General features: G+C 46.1%; 1 protein-coding gene across 2 annotated transcripts in view; it reads right to left on the minus strand.

Moving 5' to 3' along the window:
* Positions 1 to 26,688, minus strand: part of slc23a3 (solute carrier family 23 member 3) — a 94,927-nt gene that overhangs the window by 32,005 nt on the left and 36,234 nt on the right. For both annotated transcript variants that reach the window (XM_052024792.1, XM_052024801.1), the window contains exons 7-11: positions 23,998 to 24,145; positions 19,190 to 19,443; positions 9,665 to 9,770; positions 7,637 to 7,804; positions 5,023 to 5,118 (exon numbers count right to left, since the gene is read on the minus strand). In XM_052024792.1, coding sequence (XP_051880752.1) covers positions 5,023 to 5,118; positions 7,637 to 7,804; positions 9,665 to 9,770; positions 19,190 to 19,443; positions 23,998 to 24,145 — 772 coding nt within the window. The remainder of the gene's footprint in view (positions 1 to 5,022; positions 5,119 to 7,636; positions 7,805 to 9,664; positions 9,771 to 19,189; positions 19,444 to 23,997; positions 24,146 to 26,688) is intronic.

Below are 26,688 nucleotides of genomic sequence, written 5' to 3' on the forward strand. Positions count from 1 at the left end.
CTTTCCAGTTTAACCACGTCTTTTGTACAACGGGGTGACCAAAACTGTACACAGTACTCCAAGTGCGGCCTCACTAACCACTTATACAACTGCAACATAATGTCCCAACTCTGTGCCACCTGTGCTATCAATGAACATAGAACATAGAACAATACAGCACAGTACAGGCCCTTCAGCTCACGATGTTGTGCCGACATTTTATCCTACTCTGAGATCTATCTAACCCTTCCCTCCCACATTGCCGTCCATTTTCTATCATTCATGTGTCTATTTAAGAGTCTCTAATGTCCCTAATGTATCTCTGCCGGCAGTGCGTTCCACACACCCACCACCCTCTGTGTAAAAAACTTGCCTCTGACATCCCCCCCATACCTTCTTCCAATCACCTTAAAATTACGTCCCCTCCTGTGAGCCATTTTCTCCCTGGGAAAAAGTCTCTTGACTGTCCACTCGATCTATGCCTCTTATCATCTTGTACACCTCTATCAAGTCCCCTCTCATCCTCCTTCTCTCCAAAGAGAAAAGCCCCAGCTCACTCAACCTATCCTCGTAAGACATGCTCTCCAATCCAGGCAACATTCTGGTAAATCTCCTCTGCACCCTCTCTAAAGCTTCCACATCCTTCCTATAATGAGGCGACCAGAACTGAACACAATACTCCAAGTGTGGTCTGACCAGAGTTCTATAGAGCTGCATCATCACCTGGCAGCTCTTGAACTTAATACCCCAACTAATGGAGGCCAACACTCCATATGCCTTCTTAACAACTCTATCGACCTGTGTGGCAACCTTGAGGGATCTATGGACATGGACCCCAAGGTCTCTCCGTTCCTCTACAAGGGTAACGAAAACAGTGCACACACAGTGACAGGCTGGAACCTAACCCATGACTGACTGGGTAATGAAAAAGAACCTTCTCGTTTTGCTTCCTCTGTTTAATCCCCCACCTCCTCTCCTTATCCACCCACCCTGCCCCCGCCACTATTTCCAGTTCCCACACAGATCTACCTGGCTGAGTTTGGTCAGTCATTTGTCAGCTGTGTAAGTATCCTTCACATGCAATTAGGGATGTTAATTTTTATTGCCTTGTACAAACACAAGGTTGTTAGCAATCATAAAAGATTGTTCTGGTTCACGGGCCCTGAGTTTTATTAGCGAGGTGCCCTGTGCAGGCAAAGAGCATACATCTGGCTACCTGGTCGCAGATGGTCACACAAAATCCCAGCCGAGTGGAAATGTTTTGCTCCTTTTACGATCGCTCAGGGCTTTGGGGTTTACACAGGAGCAATAAAAACCCAGGAGTCCTAATTGCATCAGGAGGATGCTGCTTTAGTGCTGAGAGTTTCAGAGCGAGAGACCGTGAACCTTGCAGGACCCCAGAGCACTCTTTTGGCTGCAGCCCAGTGCGGAATCTGTCCGAGGGGCAGGCAGGCAGGCAACGTGTACAGGAGTTTAACTCGTTTCATCAATCATTAATCAATTACACACACAAAACCAGTTGGCTGCTCACACCCTATTGACATCATACGGGTGGGGTTGAAGCCTTAGCTTTGGAGGCATTTTTGTCAGCTGGCAGGGCGGTTGGTTTATTTGTGCTTGGCTGAAAGGTCACAGGTTCAGTCTGAGGAAGTCCTTTGGGATGGAGGATGGTTTAGAGTCATAGAGTTATACAGCACAGAAGCAGGTCCTTCCGTCCAACTGGTCCAAGTTGCCTCCTGAGCGAGTCCCATTTGCCTGCATTTGGCCCAAATCTCTCTAAACATTTTCTATCCATGTACTTGTCTAAATGTGTTTTAAACATTGTAATTGTAACACCCCCCCCCCCCCCCCCCCCCCACCACTTCCTCTGGCAGCTCGTTCCATATATCCACTCTGTCTTTGCCTCTCGTTGTCTTGGCGAAGCAGGCAGCATAATCAAAGACGCCACCCACCCGGGACATTCTCTCTTCTCTCCTCTTCCGTCGAGTAGAAGATACAGGAGCCTGAGGGCACGTACCACCAGACTTAAGGACAGCTTCTATCCCGCTGTGATAAGACTATTGAACAGTTCCCTTATACAATGAGATGAACTATGACCTCACGATCTACCTTGTTGTGACCTTGCACCTTATTGCACTGCACTTTCTCTGTAGCTGTGACACTTTATTCTGTACTGTTACTGTTATTACCTGTACTACATCAATGCACTCTGTACTAACTCAATGTAACTGCACTGTGTAATGAATTGACCTGTACGATCGGTTTACAAGACAAGTTTTTCACTGTACCTCAGTACAAGTGACAATAATAAACCAATACCAATACCACCGTCTGTGTGAAAAGGTTGCCCCTCAGGTCCCCTTTAAATCTTTCCCTTCTCACCTTAATTCTGTGACCTCCAGTTTCAAACTCCCCTACCCTGGGAAAAAGACTTCGACCATTCACCTAATCTATGCCCCTCATGATTTTATACACCTCTGCAAGGTCATCCTTCATTCTCCTATGTTCCAGGGAAATAAGTCCCAGCCCATCCAGTGTCTCCTTATAACTCAAGCCCTCCAGTCCCGGCAACATCCTTGTGAATCTTTTATAGAACATAGAACATTACAGCACAGTACAGGCCCTTCAGCCCACAATGTTGTGCCAACATTTTATCCTGCTCTAAGATCTATCTAACCCTTCCCTCCCACATAGCCCTCCATTTCTCTATCATTCATGTGTCTAAGAGTCTCTTAAACGTCCCTAATGTACCTGCCCCATCAACCTCTGCCGGCAGTGTGTTCCATGTACCCACCACTCTCTGTGTAAAAAAACTTACCCCCTGATATCCCCCTTATACCTTCCTCCAATCACCTTAAAATTATGCCCCCTCGTGTTAGCCTTTGTTGCCCTGGGAAAAAGTCTCTGACCTTTTCTTCCCCCCACATTCCAAAGACGTACGGGTTAGGAAGTTGTGGGCATGCTATGTCGACGTCGGAAGCGTGGCGACACTTGCGGCCGCCCCCAGAACACTGCGCACAAAGATGCATTTCACTGTGTGTTTCGATGTACATGTGACTAATAAAGATATCTTAATATCTTTCCTATGGCTTGGTGACCAGAACTGCACAAAATATTCCAGGTGTGGTCTCACCAATGCATTGCACAGTTGTAACGCAACATAGAAACATAGAAACATAGAAAAACTACAGCACAATTCAGGCCCTTCGGCCCACAAAGCTGTGCTGAATATGTCCCTACCTTAGAAATTACTAGGCTTACCCATAGCCCTCTATTTTTCTCAGCTCCATGTACCTGTCTAACAGTCTCTTGAAAGAGCCTATTGTATCTGCCTCCACCACTGTTGCCAGCAGCCCATTCCACACACTCACCACTCTCTGAGTAAAAAACTTACCCCTGACATCTCCTCCATATCTACTCCCCAGCACCTTAAACCTATGTCCTCCTGTGGCCACCATTTCAGCCCTGGGCAAAAGCCTCTGACTATCCACCCGATCAATACCTCTCATCATCTTATACATCTCTATCAGGTCCCCCCTCATCCTCTGTCTCTCCAAGGAGAAAAGGCCAAGTTCCCTCAACCTGCTTTCATAAGGCATGCTCCGCATTCCAGGCAGCGTCCCTGTAAATCTTCTCTGCACCTCTCTATGGCTTCCACATCTTTCCTGTAGTGAGGCGACCAGAACTGAGCACAATACTCTAGTGGGGTCTGACCAGGGTCCTATATAGCTGCAACAATACCTCGCGGCTCCTAAATTCAATTTCCCGATTGATGAAGGACAATACACCATATGCCTTCTTAACCACAGAGTCAACCTGTGCAGCCACTTTGGGCGTCCTATGGACTCGGACCCCAAGATCCCTCTGATCCTCCACACTGCCAAGAGTCCTACCATTAATACTATATTCCGCCAGCATATTTGACCTACCAAAATGAACCACTTCACACTTATCTGGGTTGAACTGCATCTGCCACTTCTCAGCCCAACTCTGCATCCTATCTATGTCCCTCTGTAACCTCTGACAGCCCTCCCAAACTATCCACAACACCCCCAACCTTTGTGTCATCCCAACTCTTGTACTCAGTGTCCTGACTGATGAAGGCCAGTGTGCCAAATGCCTTCTTCACCACCCTGTCTACCTGTGTTGCCACTTTCAGGGAACAAGGTACTTGTACCCCTAAGTCTCTCTGGGCTCTATCAGTCTTACCTCCCCTCTGATTTTGTGGGTTCTGAGATGGCTGGTGCGAATGTAGACTCTACCACAGACAGGGCAGGAGGTGTCTGACGGAGCGAGTGCAGGGTTAGATTACGATATCCCTTGATTCACTTAATGCCCAACCTGTACACTGAGTGAACACAATGACTGAGCCTCTACAGCCCTCCAGGATAGAAAATTCCAAAGATTCACCACCTCAGAGTGAAGAAATTTTTCCTCTTCTCAGTCCTAATTTAAAAGACTCTTAGATAGACACATGGATGTAAGAAAAGTCAAGGTTTCTGGGTTGTGGAGAAGGGTTAGGTTGATCATGGTTAAAAACATGACGATGCTAGAGGAACTCAGCAGGCCAGTCAGCTTCCGTGGAGAAAAGCAGGCGGTCAGCATTTCTGGTCAGGACCCTTCTTCAGGACTGAAGATAGGAGAAGGGGCGGAATCTCTCTGCCCTCCTCCCCCACACCTGCCTGTCACTGTTCCTTACCTGCAGGCATGAACATGGGAACTCTCCCAGTTTAAGTAATCCCCACAGCTCCCCACACCCACCCCCATCAAGCCTCTTCTTTTCTTCCCTTTCCAAGCCTATCTCTCTTTTTCCTTACCCCCCCCCCCCCCCGCCCCAACTTCTTTTCCTCCTTACCTTTGACCCATCCCCTCAGTATCAGAAGTAAGCGGGAATTGTCCTTAGTACATGGAGATGGAAGCTTGAGATACCATTAAGTCATACTCCATCCCTGTCTCTGAATCTGCTTCTCCTCACTCACATCACAACCTAACAGAGCAACTCACTGTAGAAAATACGTTGCCGGTTAAGATCCGTGAATGTACCTGAGACAGTGTTATCCAAGAGAAAAGCCAGGAACCCTCCGTGGATCACTGGAGTCAACAGCAGAGCCAAGAGAAAGAGATCGAGGCTGGTTATACCTGCACGGTAACAGAAAGGGGAAAGTAAGTCAAATCACCGACTTACACGGCTTTTCATAGGACCGCAGAAATATGTGATTCAGCACCAAAACAGGCCCTTCAGCCCACCATGTCAATGCCAACCATCAAGTACCCATCTATACTGATCCCACATCAGCACATAGTCGGCAGCCTTTGAGGCGTTGGTGATTCAAGTGCTCGTCAAGATAGTTGAGTGTACCTGCTTCAGGCAGTGTGTTGGAGAGGGAGCCCGCAACATTACTCTGTTATTGTTATGCAACAGCGTTACATTTCCCTTTTAAGAACACTGCATTTCCTCTTTAAGACTCGGCATAACAGTATCTCAGCTATGGCAGTTAGAGTAGCCTTGGTTTGCTTCGGGCTCAGCAGGGAGTCTGTGTAATTAATCACTAATACCAGGGCTCCAGTCATCAGCTTGTAGAGAGGCCATTCGGCCTATTGCATCCATGATGCCCAGGGAGCAATTTATGTTGATTCCACCTGCAGGTTATAGATGATCCAGGCAACTTCTAAATATAGAACATAGAACAGTACAGCACAGAACAGGCCCTACAGTGCCAACATAGCTAATCCCTCCTGCCTACAGAATGTCCATATCCCTCCATTTTCCTCTCATTCATGTGCCCGTCCAAACCCCTTTTAAAAGCCCCCAATGAATCTGCCTCCACCACCCTATCAGGCAACGCATTCCAGGCATCCACCGCTCCCTCAGTAAAAAAACGTACCCCTCACGTCTGTTCTGAACCTACCTCCTCTCACCTTAAATGCATGCCCTTAGGTATTGGATCGCTCAATAATGGGAAAAAGATATTGCTTGTCCACCCTATCTATGCCCCTCATAATTTTATACACTTCCAACAGATCACCCCTCAGCCTCTGCCGCTCCAGAGAAAAGAGCCCAAGTTTGTCCAGCCTCTCCTGATAGCACATGCCCTCTAATCCAGGCAGCATCCTAGTAAACCTTCTCTGCACCTTCTCTAAAGCCTCGACATCCTTCCTATAGTGAGGTGACCAGAATTGCACGCCATGCTCTAAATGCGGCCTAAACAGAGTTCTATAGAGATGCATCATAACTTCTTGACTCCTGTACTCAATACCTCGATTAATGAAAGCAAGCATTCCGTAAACCTTCTTAACCACCTTGTCTACCTGTGTAGCCACTTTCAATGAGCCAAGGATTTGCACCCCAAGGGTAACACTGTTAAGAGTCTTGCCCTTTAGAGTGTAGTGAGGGTTTCTGCTCCCACTACCCTTTGGGACAGTGAGTTCCTAACCTCCAGATGAAACCCTTTCTCCTCAGCTTCCCTCTAATCCCTCAACATTTTACAAGGACAGTACAGTGGCACAGATAGTAGAGCCACTGCCTCACACTGCCAGAGGCCCAGGTTCGATCCTGACCTCGGCTGCTGTCTGTGTGGAGTTTGCAGGTTCTCCCTGTGACCACATTGAATTCTTCCGGGTGCTCCCGTTTCCTCCCACATCCCAAAGATGTGCAGGTTGGTAGGTTGATTGGCTACTGTAAATTGCCCCTGGAGTGTAGGTGAGGGGTACAATCTGGGGGGAATTGATGGGAATGTGAGGAGAATAAAAAGTGGGATTAATGTGGGATTCACAAACACACACAGTGTAGGATTGGTGTAAAGGGGTGGTTGATGGTTAGTATGGACTCACAGAACATAGAACAGGACAGCACAGGACAGGCCATTCGGCCCACGATGTTGTGCCAGCCTTAATACTAATTTATACTAAATGTCCTCCTCCTGTGTATCATTCACATCCCTCCATTCCCTTCACATTCAGGTGTCTATCTAAAAAACTCCACCAAACTACTTCCACTGCTACTCCTGGTAACCCATTCCAGGCACCTACCACTCCCTGCTTAAAAAACTTGCCCCTCACGTCGCCTTTAAACTTCCCCCCTCTAATCTTAAAAGCATGTCCTCTGGTGTTTGACATTTCCACCCTGGGGCAAAGATTCTGACCGTCCACCCTATCTGTGCCTCTCATAATTCCAACAACCTCTATCAGGTCTTCTCCTCAGCCTCTGACACTCTTGGGAGAACAACCCAAGTTTGTCCAGGGTACGGATACCTGCTACCCTTATAGCCTCTGATAGATATCCTTCTATCCTCTCATCCAGATTCGAGAGGCCTATGTCCATGTTGCATCTCTCTATGACTCTATGACTCTACGCTCTACAATACTGTTTATTGACCTATAAATATTAGCGAGGATATCAGGAAAACTCCCTGGATATGGGTACAATTATTGCCCATCCGTCCTCCTCCTGAGTAGATGGAGGTGACCTTTTCTCTGGGGTGCACTAATCCTGGTGTAAGGGCAGTAAATGTGCAGCTAAATGCCCCAAATTCTGACCACTTTCTTTGAACCTGAACAAAGCTTTAACCTTTGAGAATGGCTCACCTTTACCTGTCAGAACATGGCCGATAATTAGACGAACCTCACAACAGTGGGAGAGGTGAACCACTTTTGTTACCTGTTGCAATGTATTCCGAGTTGTGACTGAACCATCGAGGGGTGAGAAGTGCCATGAACATGGTGAATCCGATGATAAAGATGTTACGGCCGGAATCGATATTCGTGTATTGGAAATAAGAAACTCCTACAGACACTGCCATTGTGTACGTAATGCTGAGTACCCCACCTATACAAAGCAAACAAGTTATTCAAACTGCATCTCAAGATATTATTACAACACATCCTTCAATATTACACACATTCATGGGATGCGGCATTGCAGACAGGACCAACGTTTATTGCTCCTAAGGAGATGGTAATGAGCTGCCTTCTTAAACCTCTTCAATCTTTCACTTAAATCAACCATATCACTGGTAACAAATAAGCCAGAGAGCGGGCAAGGTAGTGTAGTGGTTAACGTAATGCTTTACGGTGCCAGTGACCCGGGTTCAATTCTGGCCACTGTCTGTAAGGAGTTTGTATGTTCTCCCGTGTCTGCGTGGTTTCCTCCTGGTGCTCTGGTTTCTTCCCACATTCCAAGGCCGTACGGGTTAGGAAGTTGTGGGCATGCTATGTTGGCGCTGGAAGCGTGGCGACACTTGCAGGCTGCCCCCAGAACACTCTACGCAAAAGATGCATTTCACTGTGTGTTTCGATGTACATGTGACTAATAAAGATATCTTATCGTATCTTATCGTACATTCTTCAATATAATACATGTACCCTTCAATAATACAAACACCCTTTCAAAGTAACAGTCTTTCAATGTAACACATTCTTCAATGATATACAGACTCTTTCAATGCAACACATCCTTCAATAATACACACTAATTCAATATTACACATACCCTTTCAATCTTTTTATTAATAAATATACCTTTTCAGCACAACACACACCTTTTCAATATTGCACACAACCTTCAATAATAGTCAGTCTTTTTTAATATACACGCCCTTTCAATATTACTGATGTCTTCTGATATACACACCCATCAATAAGATAAGATAAGATCTTTATTAGTCACATGTACATCGAAACACATGTACACAGTGAAATACATCTTTTTGCGTAGTGTTCTGGGGGCAGCCCGCAAGTGTCGCCACACTTCCGACGCCAACATAGCATGCCCACAACTTCCTAACCTGTACGTCTTTGGAATGTGGGAGGAAACCGGAGCACCCGGAGGAAACCCACGCAGACACGGGGAGAACATACAAATTCCTTACAGACAGTGGCCGGATTTGAACCCGGGTCACTGGCGCTGTAAAGCATTGTGCTAACCACTATGCTACCGTGCCGTGCTTCTTCAATATTATGCATACACTTCAATATAATATTACACACACTCTTGACATTTCTTTCAATATCATACCCTGCTACTATAACTTTCAATAACACCAACTTTTATATTACTGGGCTAGTAATTTGGAAGCTTGTACTTATGGTCCAAGACATAAGTTCAAATCCCTCCAGGAAAGGGATAAAGCTGAATTTAAAGTTTCCTGCTATATCAGTAACAGTGACCATGAAACTAGAAGATTGTTATAAAACCCACCTGGTTCAAACGTGTCCTTCAGGGAAGGAAATCTGCCGTCCTTATCGTTCTGGCTTATTTGTTAGCAGTGGTATGGTTGATTTGATTGAAGGATTGAAGAGGTTTAAGAAGGCAGCTCACTACTATCTCCTTGGGAGCAACACATGAGGTATAGTGAAAAGCTTTTGCTTGCGTGCCATCCAGACAGATTATTCCATACATCGGTACATCAAGGTAGTAAAAAGAAAAACAGAATGCAGAATATAGTGTTGCAGCCACAGAGAAAGTGCAGTGCAGGTAGACAATAAGGTGCAAGGGCCATGACGAGGTAGATTGGTCTTGTCTGCAATGCTGCATCCCATGAATAAGTTAAAAAAAAAGCACCTCCCTCTTAGTAACAACCCCAGAATCTGAGCCAACTGTGACTTAACCTCACTGACTCACCAGTGCTGCAAAGTATTGAGCCCCCACTGCAGTGAGCTACTGAACAAGGGGGGGAGGTGGACTCACCATGGATGGCCATTGGAATGGTGGTGAGGAAGTAGGTCAGCTTGGCCGACATTCCAACCAGAACACACAGCACAGCTGCAATCTGAACCGAATGCCGGGTCTGCACCTGTGGAGCAAGAGGTGTAAATGTAGATACACAGGTCACTGCTCCTACATAACAATATGCGAAACACCAACAAATGATGATTTATATAACACTTTTGGGGTGGTAAAATGTCCTAACAAGCATCCCAAGGTGAACAATTGACACTGAGCCAAGAATGTAGACATTAGGGCTAGAGATTGGAAGCTTGGTTTTTAGGAGACCTTGAAAGGATGAGGGAGAGGTTGAGAGAGGGAGGGAAGTGCAGAGCTTAACGGCTTGACAGCTTAAAACATTCAGTGTGAGATCAACATTGGAAAAGAGGTATTGGTATTGGTTTAGTATTGTCACATGTACCGAGGTACAGTGAAAAGCTTTTGCTTGCGTGCCATCCAGACAGATTATTCCATACATCAGTACATCAAGGTAGTAAAAAGAAAAACAGAATGCAGAAATTAGTGTTGCAGCTACAGAGAAAGTGCTGCAGCTACAGAGAAAGTGCAGTGCAGGTAGACAATAAGGTGCAAGGGCCATGACGAGGTATATTGGGAGATCAGAGATCAAGAGTCCATCTTTTACCATATGAGATCTCAAAGTCAAAGTCGAGTTTATTGTCACGTGAACAAGTCCATGTGTGCACAGGTGCAATGAAAAACTTACTTGCAGCAGCATCACAGGCACAGAGCATCAGATAAGCAGCATTCACAAGGAAAATATAAATTAAACAGAAAGTATGTGCAATTTTTACAAGAAAGAACACAATTAGACAAAATAAAGTCCATTTTAGTGCAAAGTAATCAAACTGTTGCTAAACTCTAGTGATTAACATTTTGCCATTTGGTTCAAGAACTGAATGGTTGAAGGGAAGTAGCTGTTGTTGAACCTGGTGGTGTGGGACTTTGGGCTTCTGTACCTCCTGCCCGATGGTAGCTGCGAGAAGATGGCATGGCCCAGATGGTGGGGATATTTGATGATGGATGTTGCCTTCTTGAGGAAGCACCTCCTGTAGATAGTTCCGATGGTGGGCAGGGATGTGCCTGTGATGCATTGGGCTGAGTCCACTACTCTCTACAGCTTCTTATGTTCCTACACATTTGTACTGCCATAGCAGACCATGATGCAACCAGTCAGGATACTTTCAAGAGTCTGATAACAGCAGGATAGAAGCTGTCCTTGAGCCTGGTGGTACGCGCTTTCAGGCTTTTGTATCTTCTGCCTGATAGGAGAGGGGAGAAGGGAGAATAACCCGAGTGTGGTCTCACCGATGACTTGCACAGCTGTAACATGACACCCCAACTCCTGTACTCGATGCCCTGACCGATGAAGGCAAGTATGCCAAATGCCTTCTTCTCCACCCTGTCTACCTGTGTCTCCACTTTGGTGGAACTATGTACTTGTATCCCTAGGTCCCTCTGTTCTGCCCACCAGTTACTGTGTAAATCCTACCCTGGTTTAACTCACTGAAGTCCAACACCTCGCACTTGTCCAAGTTAATTTCCATCTGGTATTGTTTGGCCCACTTTCTCAGTTGATCTAGATCCCATTGTAATCTTAGGCAACCCTCTTCACTGTCCATTTTGTCACTTTAGTGTAGTTGGGCAAAAAGGTCAGCATGGACATAGTGGGCCGAAGGGCCTGATTTTGCACTATACAGGTCTATAACTCTTGGGGAATGAAAGGATGAGGGCTTATTGCAGGAAACTGGTTGCTGAGGTGACGGATCAGCTATGATTTAATCAAGTAGAGGACCAGGCACAAGAAGATAAAATGGCCTCTTCTGGCCTCTGTTCTTCGTGTTCCTATGCTTATCCTCGGAATGCCCCTGTTGGTTCTATATTCTTGAAAGCACCGGGTAGTAAAGCCACTGGCATGGGAAACACAGCTTGAGTCATGAAGCTCCAGTAAACAACAATGAGATAACAACCAGATAATCTGTTCTTAGGTGTTGGTTGAGGGTAAATATTGATCAGGAAGAATGCTCTGCCTTTACTTTGAAACCATGCACAGGATCTTTCAAGCACTACAGACAAAGTTTTGATGCAATGCTGCATCTAAAAGGCAGCACTTCTGACAATACAGCAGCCCATCAGTACTGCACTGGAGAGCTCATCCCAATCCCCAAGAGTGGGATTTGAACTCACAATTGGAGATAAGATTCAAATGAGTTACAGTTGACACCATCATTTTAGATCAAGGAGAATTCAGGAAAGAAACAGAATAAAACATTGGTGGAGATGTCCGAGGGTCTGTGTGTTTTTTAATGTATATATTCATTCAAGGGATGTGGGCTTCACAGGCTGAGCCAGCATTTAATTGCCCATCCCTAGTTACCCTTGAGAAGGTGGTGGTGAGCTGCCTTCTTGAACTACAGCAGTCCTTGAAGTGTGGATATACCCACGATGCTGTCAGGGAGGGAGTTCCAGGATTTTGACCCAGCAACGGCGAAGGAACAGCGATATATTTCCGAGTCAGGATGATGTGTGGTTTGGAGGGCAGGTTGGGGGGGCAGTGTCCCCATACTTTTGCTGCCCTTGTCCTTCTAGCTGGTAGAGGAGGTGGGTTTGGAAGCTGTTGTCCGAGGGGTCGGTGAGTTACTGCAGTGCATCCTGGTGGTGGTACACACTGCCGCTGCTGTGTGTCGGTGGTGGGGTGAGTGAATGCCCGGGTCTGCCCAGATTACGTAAGCAAGACGGCACCTGAGTGCGACGACTCGTCGCAAGCTGCCCTCCGCAGATCTACTCATTACTGACACGGTAGCGTAGCGGTTAGCGTAACACTATTACAGCGCCATTCAATCACGGCTGATGTTTTTCTCAGTCGCATGATTCCATGGGGAACGGTGACACATGGCTGAGTCATAGACAACAGAAACAGGTCCATTCAGCACCTTAAGTCAACACTGACCATCAAGCACCCATTTACACCAATCTTTATCCCTTACATTCCCATCAATTTAGCACAGATTCTTCCACTTATCGTCTACTTATTAAGTACAGCCAATTAATTTACTAACCGGCAACCTTTGGGATGTGGGAGGCGACCAAAGCACCCAGAGGAAACCCACACTGTCACAGGGAGAATGTGCAAACTCCACACAGATAGCACCTGAGGTCAGGATTGAACCCGGGTCTCTGGTGCTGTGAGGCAGCGGCTCTACCAGCTGCGCCACTGAGATGAGATGAGATATCTTTATTCGTCACACGTACATCGAAACACGCAGTGAAATGCGTCTCTTTGCATGGAGTGTTCTGGGGGCAGCCCGCAAGTGTCGCCACGCTTCCGGTGCCAACATAGCACACACACAACTTCCTAACCCGCCATCTTTGGAACGTGGGAGGAAACCAGAGCCCCCGGAGGAAACCCACGCAGACACGGGAGAACGTACAAACTCCTTACAGACAGCGGCGGGAATTGAACCCGGGTCGCTGGCGCTGTAATAACGTTACGCTAACCGCTACACTACCGTGCCTGCACTGAGCTTCTGCTTCAGCTCTGTGACTTGTGGAGATCCTTTCAAGGACTTTTTAATTTACTTCCTGAAGTTTCTCCTAATTTCTTGTGAGATTCATAAACAGTTAGGTCCCAATTAGCATTCCTGACTGAGGTGGAGTACGTACTCAACATGTACATTTGATGTTTGTGGGTGTTTTACAGATTATTTACTTTAGTTTAGGTTAAAGTGTTCTTGAGACTGAGTGGCACATGACTACCTTTTGCTTGCCATTTGTTTATTATGGTCTGTATTGCTATTGGTATTGGTTTATTATTGTCACTTGTACCGAGGTACGGTGAAAAACTTGTCTTGCATACCGTTCGTACAGATCAATTCATTACACAGTGCATTGAGGTAGTCCAGGGTTAAAACAATAACAGAATACAGAGTAAAGTGTCACAGTTACAGGGAAGTGCATTGCAGGTAGACAATAAGGTGCAAGGTCATAACAAGGTAGATTGTGAGGTCAGGAGTGCATCTCATCGTATAAGGGAACTGTTCAATAGTCTTATCACAGTGGGTTAGAAGCTGTCCTTGAGCCTGGTGGTACGTGCCCTCAGGCTCCTGTGTCTTCTGCCTGATGGGAGAGGGGAGAAGAGGGAATGACCTGGGTGGGTGAGGTCTATGACTATGCTGGCTGTTTCACCAAGGCAGCAAGAAGTATAGTCCAAGGAGGGGAGGCTGGTTTCTGTGATGTGCTGAGCTGTGTCCACAACACTCTGCAGTTTTTTGCATTCCCGGGCAAAGCAGTTGCCTTACCAAACCATGATGCATCCAGATAGGATGCTTTCTATGGTGCATTGATAAAAGTTGGTGAGTGTCAAAGGGGACATGCCAAATTTCTTTAGCTTACTGAGGAAGTAGAGGTGCTAGTGAGCTTTCTTGGCCATGGCGTCTACATAGTTGGACCAGGACAGGCTATTGGTGATGCGTACTTCTAGGAACTTGAAGCTCTCAACCCTCTCGACCTCAGCACCATTGATGTAGACAGGTGCATGTACAACACCCCCTTTCCTGAAGTTAATGACCGGCTCTTTTGTTTTGCTGACATTGAGGGAAAGGTTGTTGTCATGACACCATGTCATTAAGCTCTCTATCTCCTTCCTGTACTCCGACTCATCATTATTTGAGATACTGCCCACTATGGTAGTGTCATCTGCAAACTTGTAGATGGAGTTAGAGCAGAATCTGGCCACGTAGACATCAGTGCATAAGGAGTAGAGTAGAGGGCTGAGGACGCAGCCTTGTGGGGCACCAGTGTTGAGAATAATCGTGCTGGAGGTATTGTTGCCAATCCTCACTGATTGCGGTCTGTTGATCAAAAGGTCAGGATCCAGTTGCAAACGGAAGTGTTGAGTCCCAGGTCTCGGAGTTTGGAGATGACTTTGCTTCCAATTATAGTACTGAAGGTGGAGCTGTAGTCATTAAACAATAGTGTCTTTACTGTAGTTTACCCATGGACATTTACTGCTGAGGTGAATTATCACACTGAACCTTCAGTGTGTATCATCTATAAAATGCACTGTATTACTCAGCTGGGCCACTCTGACAGCATTTCCAATCCCACAAACTTTTACTGCGAAGAAAGATATAGGTAGTGAGCAACTTAGAACACCATGATTGAGTGCTCTGCCCGAGACTGCAAGAAACTGCAGAGAGTTGTGGACACAGCTCAGCACATCTGGAAACCAAGCCTCCCCTCCATGGACACTTCCTGCTGCCTCAGTAAAGCAGCCAGCATAATCAAAGACCCCACCCACCCCGGACATTTCTCTTCTCCCCCCTCCCACTGGCCAGAAAGATACAAAAGCCAGAAAGCACGTACCACCAGGCTCAAGGACAGGCTTCTATCCTGCTGTTATAAGACTATTGAACGGTTCCCTAGTATGATAAGATGGATTCTTGACCTCACAATCTACCTCGTCATGGCCTTGCACCTTATTGTCTGCCTGCACTGCACTTTCTCTGTACTGCAACACTTTATTCTGCATTCTGTTACTGTTTTCCCTTGTACTACCTCAATGCACTGTTGTGATGAAGTGATCTGTATGGATGGCATGCAAAGCAAGTTTTTCACTCTACCTTGGTAATGTGACAATAATATGTCCTCATGTGACAATAATAAAGCAATTTACCGATTTACACCACTCTCTGCAGGTCCCCCTCCAAGCTGCTCGGTGGTACAGTCAGTAGAGTCGCTGCATCATAGCGCCAGAGACCAGGATTCAATGCTGACCGCTGGTACTGTCTGTGTGGAGTTTGTACGTTCTCCTGTGACTGCATGGGTTTCCCCCAGGTGCTCTGGTTTCTTCACACATCCCAAGGATGTATGCATTGATAAGCAAATTGACAGCTGTAGTGTAGTAAATTGACCCCTAGTGTGTAGATGAGTGGTAGAATCTGTGGAGAGTTGATGGGAGTGTGGGAAGAATAAAATGGATTAGGACAGGATGTGTAAATGTGTGCTTGATAGATGGAGCGCACTCAATGGGCTGAAAGGTCTGTTTCTGTACTGTATCTCTCTATCAGGTGGAAGGTACAAAAACTTAAAAACACACACCACCAGGCTCCAAGACAACTTCTATCCCACTATTATAAGACTGTTGAACAGACCTCTTGTACGATAGAGATAAACTTTTGATTTCACAATGTACCTCGTGGGCAGGCACGGTAGTGCAGCGGTTAGCATAACACTATTACAGCGCCAGCGACCTGGGTTCGATTCTGGCCACTGTCAGTAAGGAGTTTGTACGTTCTCCCCGTGTCTACATGGGTTTACTCCGGGTGCTCCATTTTCTTCCCACATTCCAAAGACATATGGGTTAGGAAGTTGTGGGCATGCTATGTTGGTGCCGGAAGCGTGGCAACACTTGCGGGCTGGCCCCAGAACACTCTACACAAAAGATGCATTTCATTGTGTGCTTTGATGTACATGTGACTAATAAAGAAATCTTATCTTATCTTATTTTATGGCCTTGCACCTTATTGTCTGCCTGCACTGCACTTTCTCTGTAACTGTAACACTATATTCTGCATTCTGTTATTGCTTTTCCCTTGCATTACTTCGATGTAGTTACGTTTTGAAAATGATCTGAATGGATGGCCCGCAAACTAAGTTTTCACTGTATCCTGGTGCATGTGACAATAATAACCAATTATCATTCTCTCTCTGAATCCAGACTTCGAAATATATCACCGGTTGTTCATTGTCATTGGGTCTCAATCCTGGAATCCCCTACCCAACCACATCGTGGAAGTCCCACCACATAGTTCAAGGTGACAGCTCTTCATCACCTTGTATCCAGGGATGGACCAACAATGATGGTCTTGCAATTGTACATAGATCCTGAAAAAAAAGATGGAGAAACCTCTTGTTACTCCTTGAATTCTGGCAGTGAACAACTTAGTTTTGCGGGGCCATCCATACAGATCATTTCAAAACACAACTGCATCGAAGTACTGCAAGGGAAAAGCAATAACAGAATGCAGAATATAGTGTTACAGTTTCAGAGAAGTGCAGTGCAGGCAGACAATAAGGTGCAAGGCCACAATGAAGTAGATTGTGGAATCAAGAGTTCGTCCTCTATCGTACAGGAGGTCTGTTCAACAGTGGGATAGAGCTGTCCTTGAGCCTGGTGGGTGTGTGCTTTAAGTTTTTGTATCTTCTGCCCGATAGAGAGATCCAGTACAGAAACAGACCCTTTAGCCCACTGCCTTCATTTTGGCCCCATGCTCTGCTCTTCAGATACCTGGTATGTTGGGAGCAGAGTTTCAAATGAGCTGACATGAGTTAAACCTCCCCCTGTGTTTAGATCCCTGTCTGACGTCTGCACTCCTCTCCCACCCCATAACTTTCCAAGATCCCTATATTCATACAACTGAGAACTCATGTGCCCAGGATTCCATGGTTTCACTGTCAAACCTTAAAATCTGGAATCCCCTCTCTAAATCTCTCCTTCTCTCTCTCCCCCTTAAATTCTACTGCATTTGGTCATCTACACTATTTTCCAGGCTTGTTCTGAGAATGGCACTGACAAGAGCATTAGGGTCATTTATTACAGAAAAGACTAGTGCTTGCGCAGTACTTTTCAAAGTCTTAGGATATCGCAAAGTGTTTAACAACCAGTGGAGTGTTTTTCAAACAGTCCCTGTCACAATGTAAGATAAGTTGCAGGTAATTAGCCCACAGCAAGACCTCCCACATGGTGTAGAGGGAGGGATAATTACTGGCCAGGTTACCACAGGTAACTGTTCTTCAAAATAGTGTTGTAGGATCTTTTACATTCACCTGAGAGAGCAGACAGGGTCCAATTTTGAAGTCCATCAATAGTTAGACACAGTTACTTATGGCTTGTGTCTACAACTAGGGGTCATAGATTGACAAGGAATCAGACAGCAATTTCTTCACTCAGATGCTTGTGAATCAATGGATTTTTCTAGTTAAGACACCTGTGTATAGTCAGTCATTGAACACATTCCAGGCTATCAAGGAACACTCAGCAATTTTTATCAATGTACCATAGAAAACATCCTATCTGGATGCACCAAGGTTTGGTATGGCAACTGCTCTGCCCAGGACCGCAAGAAACCACAGAGAATTGTGGACACAGCCCAGTGCATCATGGAAACCAGCCTCCCTTCCATGGATTCTGTCTATACCTCTTGCTGCCTTGGTGAAGCAGCCGGCATAATCAAAGACCCCACCCACCCGGGTCATTCTCTCTTCTTCCCTCTCCCATCAGGCAGAAGATAAAGGAGCCTGAGGACACATACCACCAGGCCCAAGGACAGCTTCGTCCCATGGTGATAAGACTATTGAACAGTTCCCTTATACGATGGGATGGATTCTTGACCTCACAATCTACCTTGTCTGACCTTGCACCTTATTGTCTACCTGCAATGCACTTCCCTGTGGCTGTGACACTTTACTCTGTATTCTGTTATTGTTTTTACCCTGTACTACCTCAATGCACTGTGTAATGAATTGATCTGTACGAACAGCATGCAGGACAAGTTTTTCACTGTATCTCGGTACAAGAGACAATAATAAACCAATACCAACAAACAAGATGCTGGAGGAACTCAGTGGGTCAGGCAGCATCTGCAGAGGGAGATGGACAGCCAACCCTTCAGGTTGAGACCCTTCATCTGGACTCAACCTGAAATGTCAACTGTCCATTTCCCTCCACAGATTCTGCCTGACCCACTAAGTTCCTCGAACATCTTGTGTGTGGCTCTGCATTCCAGCATCTGCAGTTTCTCTTGTGTCTCCAAGGAATCAGCAGAATAGGTTGGGAAATTTGTGCAAGATTGCCTTGTTGGTATTGAACAGTAAAACTGGCATGGGGGAGCATGTTCTGCTTCTATTTCTTGTTCTTATAGCAGCTGGAGACAGGGCCATCAGTAATGGACTGAATGATGGGAGTTTGCTCATTTGTTTGTCCCTGTTTGTGCCATCCACGTTCTCTCTTCCATTACCACTTTCCTCGTCCTTAACTACACCAGTCCAGGCAACCCTTCTCTCTCAGCACTGATGTAAACTGGAACGGTAGTGTAGCAGTTAGCGTAACGCTATTACAGCGCCAGTGACCCGGGTTCAATTCCCGTCGCTGTCTGTGAGGAGTTTGTACGTTCTCCCCGTGTCTGTGTGGGTTTCCTCTGGGTGCTCCAGTTTCCTCCCACTTTCCAAAAGACGTACGGGTTAGGAAGTTGTGGGCATGCTATGTTGGCGCCGGAAGCGTGGCGACACTTACGGGCTGCCCCCAGAACACTCTACGCAAAGGATGCATTTCACTGTGTGTTTCGATGTACATGTGACTAATAAAGATATCTTATCTTATCTAGACACAGAGGCTTACTCCAAGAATTCCAGAGCTTAGCGTCACAGTGGCTGTACGATAAACAACATTACAAGGGGGCTACATTTGAAGAAAGACAAAGGCCCTCCTACTTGTGTTAGTGCCAAAGCTCCGACGTTGGGAATACTGGATGACGTTCCAGAAATGCCTCCTAGGACAGCACCAATGCAGCTTCCGACTCCTTCCAAACAAATGCCTCGATTGCAGGAATCTCTCGGGGGGTGCAGGGAGCCTGTCACTTTGGCGCACATCATGTAACAGCCTAGAGAGCTGACGCTGGCACCCAACGCCATGATGGTTCCCAAGTACAACGACCGAACGTTGATCGTGGGCGCTCCCCACTGACCTAAATGGAAGGACAGAACCCCATCATTAAGGAAAGGTAGGTTTGCATTCACAGCCCTTCACAACCTCAGGACATCCCCAAGAGCTTCACATCCATCAAAGTTAAACATAGAACATTACAGCGCAGTACAGGCCCTTCGGCCCACAATGTCGTGTGCAATTCTGGTCGCCTTATTACAAGGTACCCCATGCAAGGCTCATGGAGAAAGCAATGTCCAAGGGGACATTGCTTTGTGGATCCAGAACTGGCTTGCCCACAGAAGGCAAAGAATGGTTGTTGATGGGTCATATTCTGCATGGAGTATTGTGCCTCAGAGATCTGTTCTGGGACCCTTACTCTTCGTGATTTTTATAAATGACCTGGATGAGGAAGTGGAGGGATGAGTTAGTAAGTTTGCTGATGACACAAAGGTTGGAGGTGTTGTGAATAGTGTGGAGGGATGTCAGAGGTTATAGCGGGACATAGATAGGATGCAAAAATGGGCTGAGGAGTGGTAGATGGAGTTCAACCCAGTGTGAAGTGGTTCATTTTGGTAGGTCAAATATGATGGCAGAATATAGTATTAATGGTAAGACTCTTGGCAGTGTGGAGGATCAGAGGGATCTTGGGGTCCGATTCCATAAGACGCTCAAAGCAGCTGCACAGGTTGACTCTGTGGTTAAGAAGGCATATGGTGTATTGTCCTTCATTAATCGGGGAATTGAATTTAGGAGCTGAGAGGTAATGTTGCAGCTATATAGGACTCTGGTCAGACTCCACGGAGTACTGTGCTCAGTTCTGGTCACCTCACTACAGGAAGGATGTGGAAGCCATAGAGAGGGTGCAGAGGAGATTTACTAGGATACTGCCTGGAATGCGGAGCATGCCTTATGAAAGCAGGTTGAGTGAACTGGGCCTTTTCTCCTCGGAACGACAGAGGATGAGAGGTGACCTGATAGAGGTGTATAAGGTGATGAGAGGCATTGATCGGGTAGATAGTCAGAGGCTTTTCCCCAGGGCTGAAATGGTGGACATAAGAGGACACAGGTTTAAGGTGCTGGGGAGTAGGTACAGAGGAGATGTCAGGGGTAAGTTTTTTACTCAGAGAGTGGTGAGTGTGTGGAATGGGCTGCCGGCAATGGTGGTGGAGGCGGATACGATAGGGTCTTTTAAGGGACTTTTGGATAGGTACATGGAACTTCGAAAAATAGAGGGCTATGGGTAAGCCTAGTAATTTCTAAGGTAGGGACATGTTGAGCACAGCTTTGTGGGCCGAAGGGCCTGTATTGTGCTGTAGGTTTTCTATATTTCTATGTTTTTTAACATTACAGCACAGTACAGGCCCTTTGGCCCACAATGTCGTTCCAACATGGAGTATCGTGTGCAATTCTGGTCGCCCTATTACAAGAAGAATGTGGAGGCTTCGGAGAGGGTGCATAAGAGGTTTACCAGCATGCTGCCTGAATTAGAGGGTATGAGGGATAAGGAGAGATTGGACAAACTTGGGTTGTTTTCTCTGGAGGCTGAGAGTAGACCCGATAGAGGCTTATAAAATTAAAAGAGGCAGACAATAGAGCAGACAGTCAGAATCTTTTTTCCCGGGGTAGAAATGTTGAATACTAGAGGGTGTAGCTTCAAGGTGAGAGGGGGAAAGTTTAATGAAGTAATGGGGGTGGGGGTGGGGGCAGGTATATTTTCCCGGAGAGTGGTGGGTGCCTGGAATGTGCTGCCAGGGGTGGGGGTGGAAGCAGATACAATAGAGATATTTAAGAGGCTGTTAGATAGACACGTGAATATGCGGGGAATGGAGGGATAGGATCATGTGCAGGCAGAGAGATTTACCCTGTTCCTGTGCTGTACTGTTCTATATTCTATGTTAAGTACTGTGTTGAGGTATAGTCACTGTTGTTGGAATTGAGATACCTAATTTGGCTCTAGTGAGCTCCCACAAAAAAGCAAAGAGACCAATGACAAAATAATCTAAAATAAAAGCAGAAAACGTTGGATATGCTCAGCAGGCGAGACCGCATCTGAGGGAAGAGAAATAGAGTTAATGTTTCAGGTCAAAGACTGAGGTTGAAGCCTTGGACCTGAAACATTTACCCCATTATCTCTTCCCACAGAAGTGCCCTGACCTGCTGATTACATAGAACAGCACAGCACAGGAACAGACCCTTTGGCCCACAATGTTGTGCCAAACTCATTAAGTGAATAACACCTAATCCCTTTTGCCTGCCATGGTCCATATCCCCTTAGTCTTTGCATATTCATGTGCCTATCTAGGGGCTTCTTGAACATCCACCACCACCCCTGGCAGCGCAATCCAGGCACCCACTATTCTCTCTGTATAAAACTTGCCCCGCACATCTCCTTTGAATTTTCCCCCTCTAAAATGCGTGCCCTCCCGTATTAGACATTTCCACCCTTGGAGAAAGATTGGCTATCTACTCTATCTTTGCCTCTCATAATTTGATAAACTTCTGGCAGGTCTCCCCTCAGCCTCCAACGCTCCAGAGAAAACAACCCAGATTTGTCCAACCTCTCCTTATAGCACATACTCTCTAATCCAGGCTGCATCCTGGTGAACCTCTTCTGCACCCTCTCCAAAGCCTCCACATCCTTCCTGTAATGGGGAGAACATAATACTCCAGATGCAATCTTTTTCCCAGTATTTCTAGTACTTTCTGTTCTTATTTTAGACTTCCAGCATCTGCAGTTTTTGTTGGATTTTCAATAATCAGATAATCTGTATTTTTAAGCTTTGGTTAAGCATTGGGTGATGGTGTGTCCCCTGGGTGGATCAGTCCTCCTCAAAAAAAGTCCCGCAGATTAGTTTTAATTTCCAGCTGAGAGAAGACCAACAGTTTAACGTCTAATCCAAAAGACAGTTCCTATGACAGTGCAGCACTCCCCCATCCCAGCTCAGACCTGAAGTATGGACCCTAATCTTTGGAACGGGACCAGAAATAAGGTGAAGGGAGGGATCAGTTCAGAGCAGTTGGATTAACGGTGACCTGTCAGAGATCAGCCACTCACTGAGGAACCCACACAACTTACATCCGACTGAAATCAGTGAAGAGATTTCAGCAACAATATAAAAAGTGTCCATCCAAACAGGAGGAGCAGTCAGCCATTCAGCCCAGCAGTCTGTGCTATCATTCAGTAGGATCATGGCTGCCCTGTATCAATTCAACTCGAAGAAAAATGTTCCTTGCCCTTGGGTGCAGAGGAGAGTTACCAGGATGTTGCCTGGATTGGAGAGCATGTCTTATGAGAATAGGTTGAGTGAGCTGGGGCTTTTCTCTTTGGAGAGAAGGAGCATGAGAGGTGACTTGTTAGAGGTGTACAAGATGATAAGAGGCATAGACCGAGTGGACTGTCCGAGACTTTTTCCCAGGGCGACAATGGCTAACATGAGGGGACATAATTTTAAGGTGATTGGAGGAAGGTATAAGGTGGATGTCAGAGGTAACTTTTTTACACAGAGAGTGGTGGGTGCGTGGAACACACTACCGGCAGATGTTGTGGGGGCAGATGCATTAGGGACACTTATGAGACTCTTAGATAGACACAGGAATGATAGAAAACTAGGGGGCTATGTGGGAGGGAAGGGTTAGATAGATCTTAGAGCAGGATAAAATGTCGGCAGAACATTGTGGGCCGAAGGGCCTGTACCCTGCTGCAGTGTTCTATGTTCTATGTTCTTATGCTACAGTGATTTACAAGTCAGCATGCACTAAAATTTTCTGATAGTATCTTTAAATTTGCATTTTACACAGGGGTTGGATATATTTGTTTTTTTATTTTTGGTTCATTCTGGGGGGGGGTGGGGTTGTCGGTTATTAACATTACTTGGAAAAATAATGTATTTTCAATTATTAAAATAAAGCCATTTGCAAATCCATCATCTTTGTGTTTCGATAATAAGCAGCAGCTAAATGACAATAAGTAATCTCCACATGTTTATTGAAACACAATCTCATTGAAACCTACCAAATACTGAAAGGCCTGGATAGAGTGGACGTGCAGAGGATGTTTCCATCAGCGGAAGAGTCTAGGATCCGAGGGCACAGCCTCAGAATAAAAGGGCGTCCCTTTAGAACTGAGATCAGGGAGAATTTCTTCAGGCAGAGGGTGGTGAATCTGTGGAATTCATTGCCACAGACGGCTGTGGAGGCCAAGTCATTGGGTGTATTTAAGGCAGAGATTGATAGGTTCTTGATTGGTGAGGGGTTTAAGGGTTATGGGGAGAAGGTGGGAGAATGAGGTTGAAAAAAAAAATCAGCCATAATTGAATGGTGGAGCAGATCTGATGGACTAAAGGCTTAATTTAGCTCAGAAATCTTCTGGTCTTATGTTTAAGACCTTCCATTACAACTTTCTCCATATTATCCAGTCTGGAATTCTGGACTGCTCTATTTTTATTGTGTAACACTCCACCGTGCCATCACCTACACCTGGCTCTGGACGGAGCCTTCTGGCACAGAAAGATCCCAGTGACAAACAAGCATTCCACCCCGTCACCCGTCAGAGTGGCACAGATCACTGCAACTTCCCACCTTCCTTGCAGGTTACCTGGGAGAGGGACTCTGAACCAGGGCACCAGGTCTGTACTGTTGGTGCCAAGGATTCCCTGGAAACCTCCACCTGGATAAGGATTCATGGCTGCTCCTTCCCGTAGGTTCCCGCAGAGGATCCACAGAGAAACGATCGGCAGTAGCAGCTGGAAAATTGGAAACTGTAAGTAGTTCAGGCAGAAGGGATCTCGGGGGTGCAAGTCCGCAGTGTGGCAACACGTGGATAGGGTTTTTAAGAAGGAGAATGACATGCTTGCAGTTTGGGAGGTCAAATGTAAGAGGAAAGTCTACAGTAAATGGCAGGACCCTTAGGAGCATTGATGTACAGAGGGATCTTGGGGTGCAAGTCCATAGCTCCCTGAAAATAGCAACACAAGTGGATAGGGTGGTAAAGAAGGCGTACGACATGCTTGCCTTCATCAGTCGGGGTGTTGAGTATAAGAGTTGAGAAAGTCAAAGTCGAGTTTATTGTCATATTCACAAGTACATGTGTGCACAGGTGCAATGAAAAACTTACGCAGCAGCATCACAGGCACATAGCATCAGAAACACAACATTCACAAGAAAATCATAAATTAAACATAAATTATGCACAATTTTTACGAGAAATAACACAATTAGAACAAAAAAAAAGTCCATTTTAGAGCAAAGTGTCCAAGTGATCATAGTTTTGCAAAACTTTAGTGATTAGGGTTGTTCCAGTTGGTTGAAGAACCGAATAGTTGAAGGGAAGTCCCTGTTCCTGAACCTGGTGGTGTGGGACTTCAGGCTTCTGTACCTCCTGCCCAATGGTAGCTGCAAGAAGATGGCATGGCCCGGATGATGGGGACAAGTCATGTTGTCGTTGTATAAAACTTTGGTTAGGCTGCACTAACCGTGTGCAGTTCTGGTTGCCCCATTACAGGAAGGATGTGGGGCTTTGGAAAGGGTGCAGAAAAGGTTCACCAGGATGTTGCCTGGATTAGAGAGTTTTAGCTGTAAGGAGAGGTTGGACAAACTTTGGGTTGTTTCCTCTGGAGTGTCGGATGCTGAAGAGAGACCTCATAGAAGTTTATAAGATTATGAGAGTCATAGATGGAATAGAGTCAGAATCTTTCTCCCAGGCTGGAAATGTCAAATACTAGAGGACCTTGCTTTGAGGGGGGAAAGTTTAAAGGAAATGTGTGAGGCAAGTAATTTTTTACACAGAGAGTGGTAGGTGCCTGAAACATGTTGCCTGAGGAAGTGGTGGAAGCAGACATGATAGTGGCGTTTAAGAGGTATTTAGACAGGCACATGAACATGCAGGGAATGGAGGGATATGGATCATGTGCAGGCAGAAGAGATTCAGTTTAATTTGGCATCATTCTTGGCACAAACACTGTGGGCCAAAAGGCCTGTGCCTGTCCTGTACTGTTCTATGTTCTATTTACTGAATGAAGGTGTATCTGTTGCCCATCCCCAATTGCCTCTCATGTGGTAGTGGGCCATATTCTTGCAGTCCATGTGTTAAGGTGTTGGGTAGTTCCAGGTATTAGACCTATCTGGGTTGTAGAAACACATCTTATTCAGTAATATTCCATTGGGAAAGATTCCTGTCTTCCTTAATCAGCCTGGCCTATATGTGTCTCCAGTCTCACGCCAACTTTGAACTTCCTTTTGATATAACTCAGCAATCCAGTCAGTTCAGGGGGAAATTAGACACAGCAGTGAACACTGGTCAGATAAACAGTGTCCACATCCCATGGGTCAATGTAAAAGTTGACCTCTCACTACACTCCAGCAGTGGATGAAGTTATAAACCAGGTAGAATCTAATTTGACTTGAGGAACAGTTTTGACATTCTATGTGGCCTACAGCTATTTATCTCTTTATTTTTTCAGGATCTGAGTGTCACTGGCCAATATTTATTGCCCATTCCTAATAGAGAAGGATTGTGAGCTGGAGAAGTGTCCTCACAGTGCTATCGGGGAGAGACTTCCAGGACTTAGGTCAGCAAAGCTGACGGACTGGCGATATGTGTCCAAGTCAAGATGGTGCACGACTTGGAGGGGAACCTGTGAGTGGTGGTGTTGCCATGTGCCTGCTGCCTTTGTCCTTCTTGCTGAGGGAGCTCATGGATCTGGGAGGTGCTGTTGGGAATAGCCTGGACATTTGATAGATGGTACACACCGTGCACCTCTGTTTGGTGTGATTGAATGTTTAGCATGGCGGATGGGGTGCCTATCAAGTAGGCTGCCTTCTTGATAGGCCTGTTGTGCTTCTTGAGAGATGTTGGAATTGCATTCATTCAGGCAAGAGGACAGAGGAGATTTACAAGGATGCTCCCTGGATTGGGGAGCATGCCTTATGAACACAGGTTGAGTGAACTCGACCTTTTCTCCTTGGAGCGACGGAGGATGAGGGGGGACCTGATAGAGGTGTATAAGATGATCAGAGGCATTGATCGTGTGGATAGTCAGATGCTTTTTCCCAGGGCTGAAATGGTGGCCACAAGAGGACACAGGTTTAAGGTGCTGGGGAGTAGGTACAGAGGAGATGTCAGGGGTAAGTGTTTTACTCAGAGAGTGGTGAGTGTGTGGAATGGGCTGCCGGCAACGGTGGTGGAGGTGGATACCATAGAACCATAGAACCATACAGCACAAAACAGGCCCTTCGGTCCACCATGTTGTGCCGTCAAACCAAAGATACGATAGGGTCTTTTATTGGA

This window comes from Pristis pectinata, chromosome 1, assembly GCF_009764475.1.
Source record: "Pristis pectinata isolate sPriPec2 chromosome 1, sPriPec2.1.pri, whole genome shotgun sequence".
In the NCBI taxonomy this organism is placed as follows: domain Eukaryota; kingdom Metazoa; phylum Chordata; class Chondrichthyes; order Rhinopristiformes; family Pristidae; genus Pristis; species Pristis pectinata.